The following is an 11,892-nucleotide window of genomic DNA, read 5'->3' on the forward strand; positions in this document are numbered from 1 at the left end:
TGTGAAAAAATATCTATGAGCAAAACATGAGACGACCTCTCCATGCCTATGCTTTGTTAAGCTTCCTGTGCAGGTCGATCTTCTTTGGCTACAGGAGTCAAGAGCCCATTGAGAAATTTTTGCTGGCAACCGACTAAGGAGCTAGAAAAAGGAGACAAGAAGAAATAAGAGAGAAGACAGAAAAGTAGCCGCAGAGGAGTGGGCTAGCTTCTAGTACGGAAAATTGTGAAGAAAGGCAGTGACGCGATTAAGAGAGAGGGGGAGACAGACATGAGAAAAAATAAATAAAGAGAAGGGTCTGAATTCTGGAAGGAGATGGACATTATGAAGACGTGCCTTCAGGGATTGAAGAAGGAATCGGGCCTAGTCCAATTCATTCCAATGAGTTGGCCCAGACAAACAAAGAGAAGTTGCTATAGACTGACGTGGAATCCACGCTGCTGGAGGGTCTCCCAACACAGAGAAGGCCTACCCAACCATTCTCCACTTCAATGGGTTCCGGAGCTCCACCTTGCTTCTCCAACAAACAGTTCGGCCAGTAAATCACCGATCAAAGGCAGAGGCCAGAAACGCCCGACACCGAGCCACCACAAACGCCGAGTGTCTCGCCATCTAGCTGAGGAACGGATTGTCAGTCCAGGTAGTTCTCCAAGATCTACACGTCATCAGCATGAAACCAAGCCTATGGGTTGTTTGTTCCGAAGGCTTCATCAAACGCCACCAAGTCAGCGGCCATTACTGGGATTCCCAGAACTGCTGGGTTCAGACTCAGATCTGCTTCCCGAACCAAAATTCCAAGGTGGATGGGTCTCGGTGGGACGTTGGGTTTGGTCCTGCAATCCAAGTAGTGGGTTCGGCCTCACGATCCAAATAAGCATGCAGGCTTGGCAAAGTGTAAACGACGGGTTTCGCCTAGTGGGCTGGAGATTTCCAGTAAGAAAAATTCCCAGAAGATTCTGGACTTCCAAGGATGAGAGGACTTCGGCCTTCGAGTTATGACTCTCTTTCGTTCGGCCAACGCCCGGAGCAGAACTTGCATGGCACCGGCACCATCGGAGCGTCGAAGGGGATTCAACGTGATCCACTCCCACCGACTCTGTGACCATCAAAAGCCCCGATGATGTGAACTACCGAGGCGGCAGTAGATCCTCAACAACCGGCCTTTGAGTTGGCTAGAACCGGTTCTTCCACGAACGTTGGACTCAGTTTCGAGTGTCTGGCCCAAGCTAGAGGTCTGATCTCAGCCGCTGGATATCAAGGAAGCGGTAACCAACTTGTTTCCACCGCAAATCGGCAATAACCTGGTGAAGAAGAAGAAGTGTGGTGAGAGTTAAGAGACCACGTGGTTAATAGCCACGTGCCATTCAAGTCAAAGAGAGAAGAAAATAAAGGCCCAGCAAAAAGAGAAGATGGGTCAAAGAAGAAGAATAAGAAAAGAATAAGAAGAAACCACGTTGCTCTTCCCCCTTGACCCCAAAACTATCAACCAATCCTCCGAGACTTGTTGCATCTACTGGTCTCCATCAAGCCCACGGACTCCTAGAGGTCCCGGTAATGACCTTGTGGAGCCTGTGGACTCCTCGGCACTTCGGGTCTTCGCCCAGTGAAACGTTGGAGCCCCGAATGATATTATTTCCTTCTGGAGAGCTTCAGGCCAGGACAACTTTGATGATGGTGGACAGAATCCCGACGGAACAGTGAATGCCCGTGATGAGCCCCTATTCAACGTGGGTGATGGATTAGAAGGTACCGGACCTCCTAACCGAACCTGGAGCATTTCAAGATCATAGACAACGCTCAAAGCAGAGAACGGGACGCAGTTACAGGACCCCCGAGCTCTGGTTTTCGGGGCTCAGAAACTGTGAACCTCCGAGACTCACCCAGAAGGTTCTGAACTTTCGAGGACCAGAAATTCCGAGGCAACTGCGACGGTTTCATGAAGTGGGTTTAGATGTACCTGCAGGCTCACCGAGACACAGGCGCGTGTATTGCCTCGGACGATTTTCGAGTTACCCATCACTGAAACTTTCCGAAGCGCTGGGTCCGATCCCGGATATCTGGCCCAAGCTAGAAGTCAGAGGTGAGCCCATCCACTATGATGCGCAACTCGATTTCAATCAGAGTCGTGGTAACAGTAAACCCACGTTCATCCCCGAATCACACCGCCATCGCTCACCCACCAAGGCTCACATAATCCAGAACCTTCGGTTTCCTAGAAAAGAAGAATGGAAAAGATGGGTCAAGAAGAAATAGACATGGTTTTGCTGAATGCATCGCAAATTGGAAAGAAGGTTCGGTGTTTCGTTTTGAGAAAGGTTTTGAAAAAACCTTGATGATGTGGATAACTTTGGTTGATTCAAAAATCGTGAGTGATGGGCTAGCTATAGAATGTTCTGGATTTGGTGAGTTGTTTCTTCTCTCACAGGTTGACAATAAGTAGTTTTGCCCGAGATCTTGAGTCAGAACACCCAAACAAAAAAAGAAAAAAAAAGAAAAAAGAAAAAACGAAGCAACCGGAGGTAGCAAGGTTTTCAACCTCCAAGGAGCTGACCGAATTAGGGGCTTCAAATTGGGTGGCTACGGTGGTTGGGCCACTGACATCGTGAGTGGGCAGCGGCTGAAGCTGCGTTTTACGGCCCTGTGTTTTAAATTTTGGGTGTTTTGATTTGCTATTCTTGGCCGAATGAGGGTGGGTTTTGGAGTTTGAGTTCTTTCCTCTTTCTCAGAGATTAAAGGGTTGATTGGGAATTCTCTTTCAGTTGTAGTTGACAAATTGATTGAAATTTCTATGTTTGAATTTTGAGGTTTTGTGGCTGAATTGAGGTGTTCTGGGTTTTCAAGCGAACTGGGTTTCGAGAGGAGTTTGGTTTGGTGATGTTTGGATGAAAGAAGTATTGTGCTAGTCGATTAGGTGACAGATTTTAGTTGAAGAAGATGCTGAGGATGCTGAAAGTTAAATCCGAGGTGATTTATTGAGGATAAAAGTTAGATCCGAGATGATTTATTGTGGTGGAAAGTTAGATCCGAGATGTTTTATTGAGGCTGAAAGTTAAATCCGAGGTGATTTATTAAGGCTGAAAGTTAAATCCGGGTGATTTATTGAGGATAAAAGTTAGATCCAAGATGATTTATTGAGGCGGAAAGTTAGATCCGAGGTGATTTATTGAGGCTGAAAGTTAAATCCGATGTGATTTATTGAGGCTGAAAGTTAGATCCGAGATGTTTTATTGAGGCTGAAAGTTAAATCCGAGGTGATTTATTGAGGCTGAAAGTTAAATCCGGGTGATTTATTGAGGATAAAAGTTAGATCCGAGATGATTTATTGAGGCGGAAAGTTAAATCCGATGTGATTTATTGAGGCTGAAAGTTAGATCCGAGATGTTTTATTGAGGCTGAAAGTTAAATCCGAGGTGATTTATTGAGGCGGAAAGTTAAATCCGAGGTGATATACCGAGAAGAAAGTATAATCCGAGAAGTTTGATCCGAGGGTATTCTACCGAGGCGAAAAGTATGTACCGAGATGACACATACCGAGAGTATTATTCCGAGGGTACTATCCCGAGGAGACTATGCCCGAGCTCCTAGTTCCAAATAGCACACTTTGAGGAACCCTCCAAATTTGCCATCCTCCGAAGTGCACAGTCACATGCCGAGGAATCAGTCCGAACCGAAGGTCCAGCTTGAGGAACTCTCCCAAAGAGCCCCATATCGAGTGGCGTGCAAGATAAGGAACTCCAAGTAAGACGGTTCATCTTCATCGAATTCACCAGATAAGTTCATACTCTTCTTTTACAAACATGATTTATGGATAAATGTTGGTTTTTACCAACCAGGAAAATATATATATGAATGCACTTGTACGATTTGCCGAAATATATATATTTTGATAAAATAGACTCATGTGTTGAGGTTTCACTCCTGTCGTGAGTGAAAGGATCACAAAATCATCCCGACGGATAAAAAGAATATATGGTGCTACTGTGCATTCTGCTATTTTTAGTATATGCAGTGCTTCGTTAACCCTTTTTGCAGAAAAGATACGGGGAGACAACCCCTACAACAAATTAAACAAGAAAAGTCTCTCGGTCAGTCCAACACCGAGAGCCAAGGAGACAACCTTGCAGAGAAAACAAGGAAAGTCTCTCGGTCTATCCAACACCGAGAGCAGGAAAAGTCTCTCGGTCTATCCAACACCGAGAGCAGGAAAAGTCTCTCGGTCAGTCAACACCGAGAGCAGGAAAAGCCTCTCGGTCAGCCAACACCGAGAGCAGGAAAAGTCTCTCGGTCAGTCAACACCGAGAGCAGGAAAAGTCTCTCGGTCTATCCAACACCGAGAGCAGGAAAAGTCTCTCGGTCAGTCAACACCGAGAGCAGGAAAAGTCTCTCGGTCAGTCAACACCGAGAGCAGGAAAAGTCTCTCGGTCATTCAACACCGAGAGCAGGAAAAGTCTCTCGGTCAGTCAACACCGAGAGCAGGAAAAGTCTCTCGGTCATTCAACACCGAGAGCAGGAAAAGTCTCTCGGTCATTCAACACCGAGAGCAGGAAAAGTCTCTCGGTTAGTCCAACACCGAGAGCAGAAAAAGAAAAAGCCTCTCGGTTAGTCCAACACCGAGAGCAGGAAAAGCCTCTCGGTTAGTCCAACACCGAGAGCAGAAAAAGAAAAAGCCTCTCGGTTAGTCCAACACCGAGAGCAAGAAAAACCTAACGGTTAGTCCAACAAAGGATACAACGGCAGGATTGCAGGTTTCCGGAAGGACAAGAACATCCAAGATAGAATTGGCCCGAGTCCTTTCCTCTAACAACCCGAAATGGTTATGAAAAGGACACCAAGACAAGAAAACCTCTCGGTTGGAGGTCTCCAGACGTTAAAAGATTGGAGCGTTCAGAGATAAAGAAATTAAAAGGGTACAAAGATTTCCGAAAAGAAAGGTAAAGCTCAGCGACCTGACTACCCACCTCGAACGACTTAACCTGCTGTCGCAGACTAAAGTTATGGGGGGGTAGCTCATTAAGACAAACAGGAAGGTAAAGGTTTAGAAAGACAGAGTTTCAGGAATGAAAAGCTTCAGGAAGGTATGAGGATAAAACCTCTTTATTAAAAAATCATCAATTCAAGTATTTACAGGTTGAAGCCCTGAGACTCACTCCGAACTCCGAGATCTCTTTTACACCATCGTCCAGGATACTAAGAGGACTTGACTATCCGCCTCGAACGACTTAGCCCGCGGTCGCGGACTAAAGTTATGGGGGGTAGCTCAACAAAGTTAAAGCTTCTACAAAGGCAAAATCACCGAAGCTACACCAAACTCTCAAATTAAGATCTCTCAGGAGCAACTCGAACAAAGATACGGGGAGACAACCCCTATAACAAACCATACGGGGATATCACCTCTACAAAAAATAACCAAGTAAGTTCAACACTTCTAAAAGATTTTTTCATATCCTCCTCGGTTATAACTTACACAAACCGATTGTTTGTTTAAGTTAAGGAGGATAACTCAAAGTAAGATTTTTCTCTCCTAGTCACGGAGTTCAAAACAAAAGATTTTTCCCTCTTTAGCTCAGAGGTTGAAACAAAAGATTTTTCCCTCTTTAGCTCAGAGGTTGAAACAAAAGATTTTTCTTACCCTCCTCGGAGTTAACTTACGCAAACCGATTGTTTGTTCAAGTTATTAGAGGATAAGTGAGAATTGATTTGTCATGGAAAGTTTTTCCATAACAAAGAATTCAAACATTACAAAGTTCGAAAATAAAGATATTCACAGGTGAGACCAACCTAGATGGTATTCAGATTAGAAGTCTTCAGACAGAACCTTGATCTCAGGAAAGTCGTACGCAAAGTGTTATCTCAGAGTGGCATGTCACCACAATCTTGGTGAAATCAACTACATCAGTCCGATTCATCTCCTACCGAGAGTAGAAGATCATCTTCACAACTTTGGCCCGACCGACAATATTATGTGAAGGCATTTATGAAGAAGATATTTATGAGAAGTTGCTATTATTACTATGGCAGATCACAAGTTGGATCCACTCAACCCGATCCAAGGAGGAGATAAACATTTAGCAACTACTTCAGGGAAATCAGGATAGGACTTATGGTCCAATCAGATAAGAAGAAGGATCAGATTAGAAGTCTAAGAAGATATCAGATTAGAAGTCTAATAAAGGATCAGAGTCCAATTAGAACTCTGACATCAATTCTAGAGCTCGATTAGAACTCTGACAGCAATTCTAGATCGACAAGGAGCAGGAATTCTAATCCTTCCAGAGATTCGACGCATTATTCGTCATAATTACTTTGAAAGAGGCGGCAATTGTCAGATACAGATTATGGAAGATCCAGATTCAGAAATTGAGGTATTTAATTCTCTTACATTCTAAATTCAAATAAGAGAATTAGGGGGGTAACTGTTGGGGATAAAATTAACACCAAAGACATGGGGGCCGAGCCCATCAGGTCGGCCCAGCAAGATTAGACCCAATTTATAAGACCATTCGTTATCTCCAAAAAGACGTATATCTCGAGTATATCAAGATAGACTTTTATCCCATCCAATATGAGATAAGGTACCTAATAGAATGACATTAGCTAAAGAGAGTGTCATATCCAGTTTGGACTCTACTACCCAATTTGAATTCTATGAAGATAAGACTTAAGACCATGTGATCTAGGACTCAGACTCCTAATCAGAAAGATAAAATTAAAGACTATGTGATCTAGGACTCAGACTCCTAATCAGATTATGCTCCAAGTATTTTAGCAGTTTTATAACTGTGAGCCTATAAATAAGACTACTACGCCAGGTATTAAAACAGATTCTCTGAACTCTTGAGATTACTGATATTCTCCAAAAAATAAGTTTGAACTGACTTAGGCATCGGAGTGGGGGTCCGGTCGGCACCCCCGACGAGCCGTTTGTTATTTTGCAGATTACGAGGAGAACGAACATCGAGGAAGGCAACGAATCACAAGGCAATACGTCACCGTACCGGAAACTGTACCAACATCTTTATTTTTCTATTTGATTATTTTTTCTTGTCTTTATTTTTCTGTTTGATTATTTTTTCTTTCATGCTATGAGATCTAAAGCTAACGCCAAATGTTAGATCGGATTGCAATTTTCTATTTTGTTCTTTATTTATTGTTTCGGATTGTTTTCAATCACAATCACAAATCCTTGTTTATGTTCAAGATTAAAAAAAAATGTTCTATCAAACTTTGGTGGGCGAGTTGTTGATGAAGTTTTCATCCAACATCTGAGACATCACAATACACAAATGAGCTACTCCATCAACTACTTTATCCAGATCCAAGGCATAACCAACACCCCTTCCAACAACCGTCTACCACGCCAACAACCTTCCTCCAGCTGTTACCTTCGTCGCGCCTTGGCCAGCCGTCCACGACCCAACGCCTCACACCAAGACTCCGGTGGTCTCTTTCATGCCCAAGCCGCCAAAGCTCCAGCCCCGAGCCCCACCTCCCCAGCGGCCTCTGTCTCACCAAGTCTAGGGACAGAACTCGCCACCTCCACTTGCTCTAGCCCCATACCATTGAAATTAGGCCCGTTTGAAAACTCTCCCTCCCCTCAATTTGGGGGAGAATTTTTTTTTAGTGATCATAAAATATGGTTGACGTGATATAAAGTTAAAAAAAAATTATATAGAAGAGTAAAAAAAAATTATATTGTAGTGAGTTTTTTATTTAAATAGTAATAAAAAAGTATTGATATGATATAAAAAGTGAAAAAAAAAAAAATTAAGAATGTTTTAAAGTTTTTTTTTTTTTTTAAGAACCGAAAATAAGGAAAGGGGAGGGGGAAGGGAATTTCAAACGGGCCAGTTCCTTTAAAAAAAAGAAAAAAAAAAAAAAGGCCGAGTTGCCTATATTTTTGCCATTTGTTGACCCTTTTTTTGTCATGGTTAACCAAGACCCATCTTTTGACTTTTGTGCTATTATTTAAAATTCAGACTTTTCGGTTCACAGTTAGCTCTCATTTCCGCTCATAGTTGGCCAATATTTTGGTCCAATTGTGGATCGAGACCCATTTTTTGGCCTTTGTGGTATTATTTAAAACCCAATCACATTTAAGCCCACAGTTAGTTTTTATTTTGACCTATAATTGACCCTTTTTTAGCCTATTGTTGTTAAAAGCCCATTCACGACCACTATCGCCGACCACCTCCAGTCACTGTCATTGGCCACCATAAACTCAAGAGAGTTTCAGGTCTTCACCGCCGCTTGCCATCTCTAACAAATAAAAAATAAATAAATAAAGTTAAGGTTTTAGAATCTTTCACATTGAGTTTGAGGTAGATTTTTCATAATTTTGATTCTTGAGTACCACACTTACTTTAAAGAAAGATGTTACATATTTATCTCTTAGACATCTTTTATTCATCTCTTTTGTAAATATATTATTGAATCTATATGATCACATGTGGTCTCACATATTCAATGATAAATTTGTCAATTTTTTATATGGAGATAGACGAGAGATGAACAAAAGATAAAAATCAATATTTCTCTACTTTAAATGCATTAATGCTAAATGCATGTGAGATTCATATAACACGTGCATTTTGTACTTTTGAACAGTAAAAAAAAAAACCCCCCAAGTAATACTCATGAGCTTAGTATTGATTTAATTTTGGGCTTTTAAATTAACTTTTTCGATGACAATAATCTAACAACTCAGTCTTGGTCTATGCAAACGGAAAACACCATGCAATCGTGCTCACTTTGTTTGGCGGGAGTTATTATTCACTTAGAGATACTATTCACTTTGTTCGTACTTGTCGCCTTCCACACTTTCATACACAAAAAAGCATTTGACGAAGAACCTTCTTAAAATGGAAAGAATTAGTGAGTGAGAAAAGCCACAAGGCCCACAAAGCAGAAAAGCAAAACCACGCGCCCACTTCGTAAGAGCTTGTGTGCAGTGGGGAACCAAGAAATTTGTTTAGGAGGGTCAAGTTTTTTTTTTTATAAATGAAAAAAAAAAATTAAGTTGAATATAAATTAATTAAAAATATTAAAAAATATAACAAACCAAATAGATAAATAATTCAACAAAATGACGCCAAATTTTTCTAAATTGTGTTTGTATAAAACCATGGTTAATTGGTTGACAATGTCTTTTTTGTAGATATACTTTTCAGATTTTGTCAAATTTTTTTTTTCTTGAACAAGGATTTACATGCAAATTTATTAAATCTGTCTCAATATGAGCTTGTTTAAAATTTGATTGGAGTTCCATAAAAGCATTATTTTTATCCATAATCTCAGCTAACTATAATTATATATTTCATATAATTAAAATATGTAACAAAAATTATATATATTTATAAACAATTATTTTAAAAGAAAATGTTAAATACAAAATCTAAATAAATATAAAAAATTTCATTATTACATTATTTTGTCACGTCTATTCTCCACGAATTTTCATATTTCAAATTTATTAAATCTATCTTAATACGAGCTCATTTAAAATTGATTAAAGCTCAATGAAATCATTGTTATTCTCCATAATTTCAAGTAACTACAATTATATATTTCATACAATTAATATTATATATATATACAACTTATTTAAAAGAACAATTTACATATAAAACTTAATTGGAAAATCTATTACTATTTAATAATAAAATTAAAAATAAATCAGCACGTAAATCTCACTACATATCTAAAACTATTTTTTTTTATAGATACATATCTAAAACTATTCAATAAAAAGAAATATTGAAAAAAGAAAAAGGTAAACTTTTCACTCTTTCTTTTTTACCGTACACCAGGAAAAAAAAGAAAAGAAAAAAAAAGCTACTTTTTGTCATTTGTTGATCTGTTAAATTCTTGACTTGTTATCTTTCCCCGTTGAATAAGTTTTTAAAAAACAAAAACAAAAAAAAATTAAAAAAAAAAAACAAAATTCTAATGAGTGACCGACAACTGTAACTAGTCTGTAAATTTTTTTAGTTTCCCAACTCCGAAGTATGTTGGCTAAACGTTTACCACGCCAATTGCCAACGCATGCAACAGTTCCCAATACGGCAATACCTCAAGACAACGCAACACGCTAAAGTGCCTAACGGCCCAACCCGTTTTGTTAAAAAAATTAATGAAACGGTGCGTTTTGTTCATCTTCTTGGAAGAGTCAAATGTTAACCTAAAAGTTTCAGAAACTTAAAAACTTAAAAATGGTGAAAGCTTAAAAGACCGAATCTCAGTCCTCTTAGTGTTAGAAATGCTTTGTTCACGTAATGATTCTAATGAAGATGCCCTTGGCGAGTGGTTGAGGGTGGACAACCAATGTATTGAGAAAAAATCTGCTAGGGGTAAGGAAAAATTTTGAGAGTTGAGAGGGGGTGCCCCCTCTTGACCCCTGGCTCCGCCCTTGCTTGTGTGGTACGTGTGGAATTGTGTTGAGATATAAAAAAATGGTTTTGAGAAAAATCTTTATTTTTAAGCTTTTTTGAAAAGTATGTTTTGCCTTTTTTGTAAGATAAAAAAGTTAAAGAAATAGTTTTTGAAATTTTTATCAAACAAACTCATTTTTGATTTGAACATTTTTTATTTAATAAAAATATCTTTTAAGCTTGTTAACACATTTCCAAATGAACCCTCAATTTTTCAACTGAAAAGTTGAAACCACCAACTTAAAATCATGATAAAGAGTGCATCTAAAAATTCAAGGCATGCGTACGATGTGCATATGCGCATTATTAACAGGGTAAACGTACGATAAATTATCGAGTAAACGTGTTATTTGAATTTAATTTCTCATTTTTTAATTTTTGAAAAATATTTGTTTTTAGGGAAAAATGTACTATTAGTCCTTGTGGTTGGTTTAAATTACAAATCATTGCATATGGTATTAACATAAATTCAAAGATTCTTATGATTAGCTTAATTTACAAATCGATCACTGAAGTCAAATTGCGTTAAAAATTTTGACAAATTCCATTAAACGCCACGTAAGCTCTAATAAGATGGCGGGACACATGGTTATCTTCATAAAAAAAAAAAAATATAAATATATTTTTTAAAAGAATAAAACTTATTTTTTTTTAATTTTTTAATTTTAATTTTTTTTTGGCAAAGACCGGCACCGAGACCGGGGAGTTGCCATTTGCCAACTTTCTCCGGGACCGAGACCGGCTTCCAGATCCTTGTCGAAGAGCTGGGAAGGCACGGGGCCTTCGAACTCGTTGAATCGAAGATCCAAGAACTTGAGGGCGGGTACTTGCCCACGAAGCGATTGTTGCTCAGCCAGCTCAGGTCGAGATCGTGTGCGGCACAAAGTGTTGTGCACAACGCCGCAGAAACGGTTGGAGTTGAGGTGGAAGAGAGCGAGATCTGCGAGGAGACCGAGCTCCTGTGGAAGGTAGCCGGCAATATCAGCGTGGTTGAGGTCAATGCCAACAGCCACTGTGAGGGAGGCATTGGCACGAGATGGAGCACAGTAGGCTCCCATGTAGCAGACGGCTGACCCATCCCAGGTTGCTTTGAAGTTGAATGGGTCTGAGAAGATGGCTGATTTCCAAGCTTGGAGAGCAATGTAGGCCTGGGGAAGCCTTGGGTTCTCAAAGCTCAGGTTTGGATCTACAACCACAGCCAACTCTTCATCTTCGTGGGTTACAGAGTAGATCTGGAAGAGGAAGGCGGAGGAAGTTGAAGCGAGCAAGAAAAGAAGCAGAAAGAGCCTAGGACGAGGAGAAGGAGACACACACGGGTGGTGGTGGTGCGGTGGAAACTGTGGCATTTCGAATTTTGATGCAATTTTTTTTTTTTTTTTTGGCAGTGTTGGTAGATTATAAATATGCATTGTGAGGATTACCTGATGGAAGTGTTGAGAGGGCAAAAGCTAAACACGAAGTTCAC

General features: G+C 40.0%; 1 protein-coding gene across 1 annotated transcript; it reads right to left on the reverse strand.

Moving 5' to 3' along the window:
- Positions 1 to 1,510: 1,510 nt before the first annotated feature.
- Positions 1,511 to 11,773, reverse strand: LOC133863352 (leucine-rich repeat extensin-like protein 2). Its single transcript, XM_062299294.1, has 2 exons — positions 11,138 to 11,773; positions 1,511 to 1,768 (listed from the first exon to the last, which is right to left on the reverse strand). Exons 1-2 carry the CDS (start codon positions 11,771 to 11,773, stop codon positions 1,511 to 1,513), a joined length of 894 nt encoding a protein of 297 aa, XP_062155278.1.
- Between the last annotated feature and the right edge of the window lie 119 nt (positions 11,774 to 11,892).

Source organism: Alnus glutinosa, chromosome 3 (genome assembly GCF_958979055.1).
Source record: "Alnus glutinosa chromosome 3, dhAlnGlut1.1, whole genome shotgun sequence".
NCBI classification, from domain to species: Eukaryota; Viridiplantae; Streptophyta; class Magnoliopsida; order Fagales; family Betulaceae; genus Alnus; species Alnus glutinosa.

Bases quoted from the DNA above. Each gene is read 5' to 3' on its own strand.
- LOC133863352 (XM_062299294.1), bottom strand. From the start codon at position 11,773: ATGCCACAGTTTCCACCGCACCACCACCACCCGTGTGTGTCTCCTTCT. The intron at 1,769-11,137 runs GCAACTCCCCGG...GAAATGCTCCAG, and splicing joins CCGGAGAAAGTTGGCAAATG to GTTCGGTTAGGAGGTCCGGT.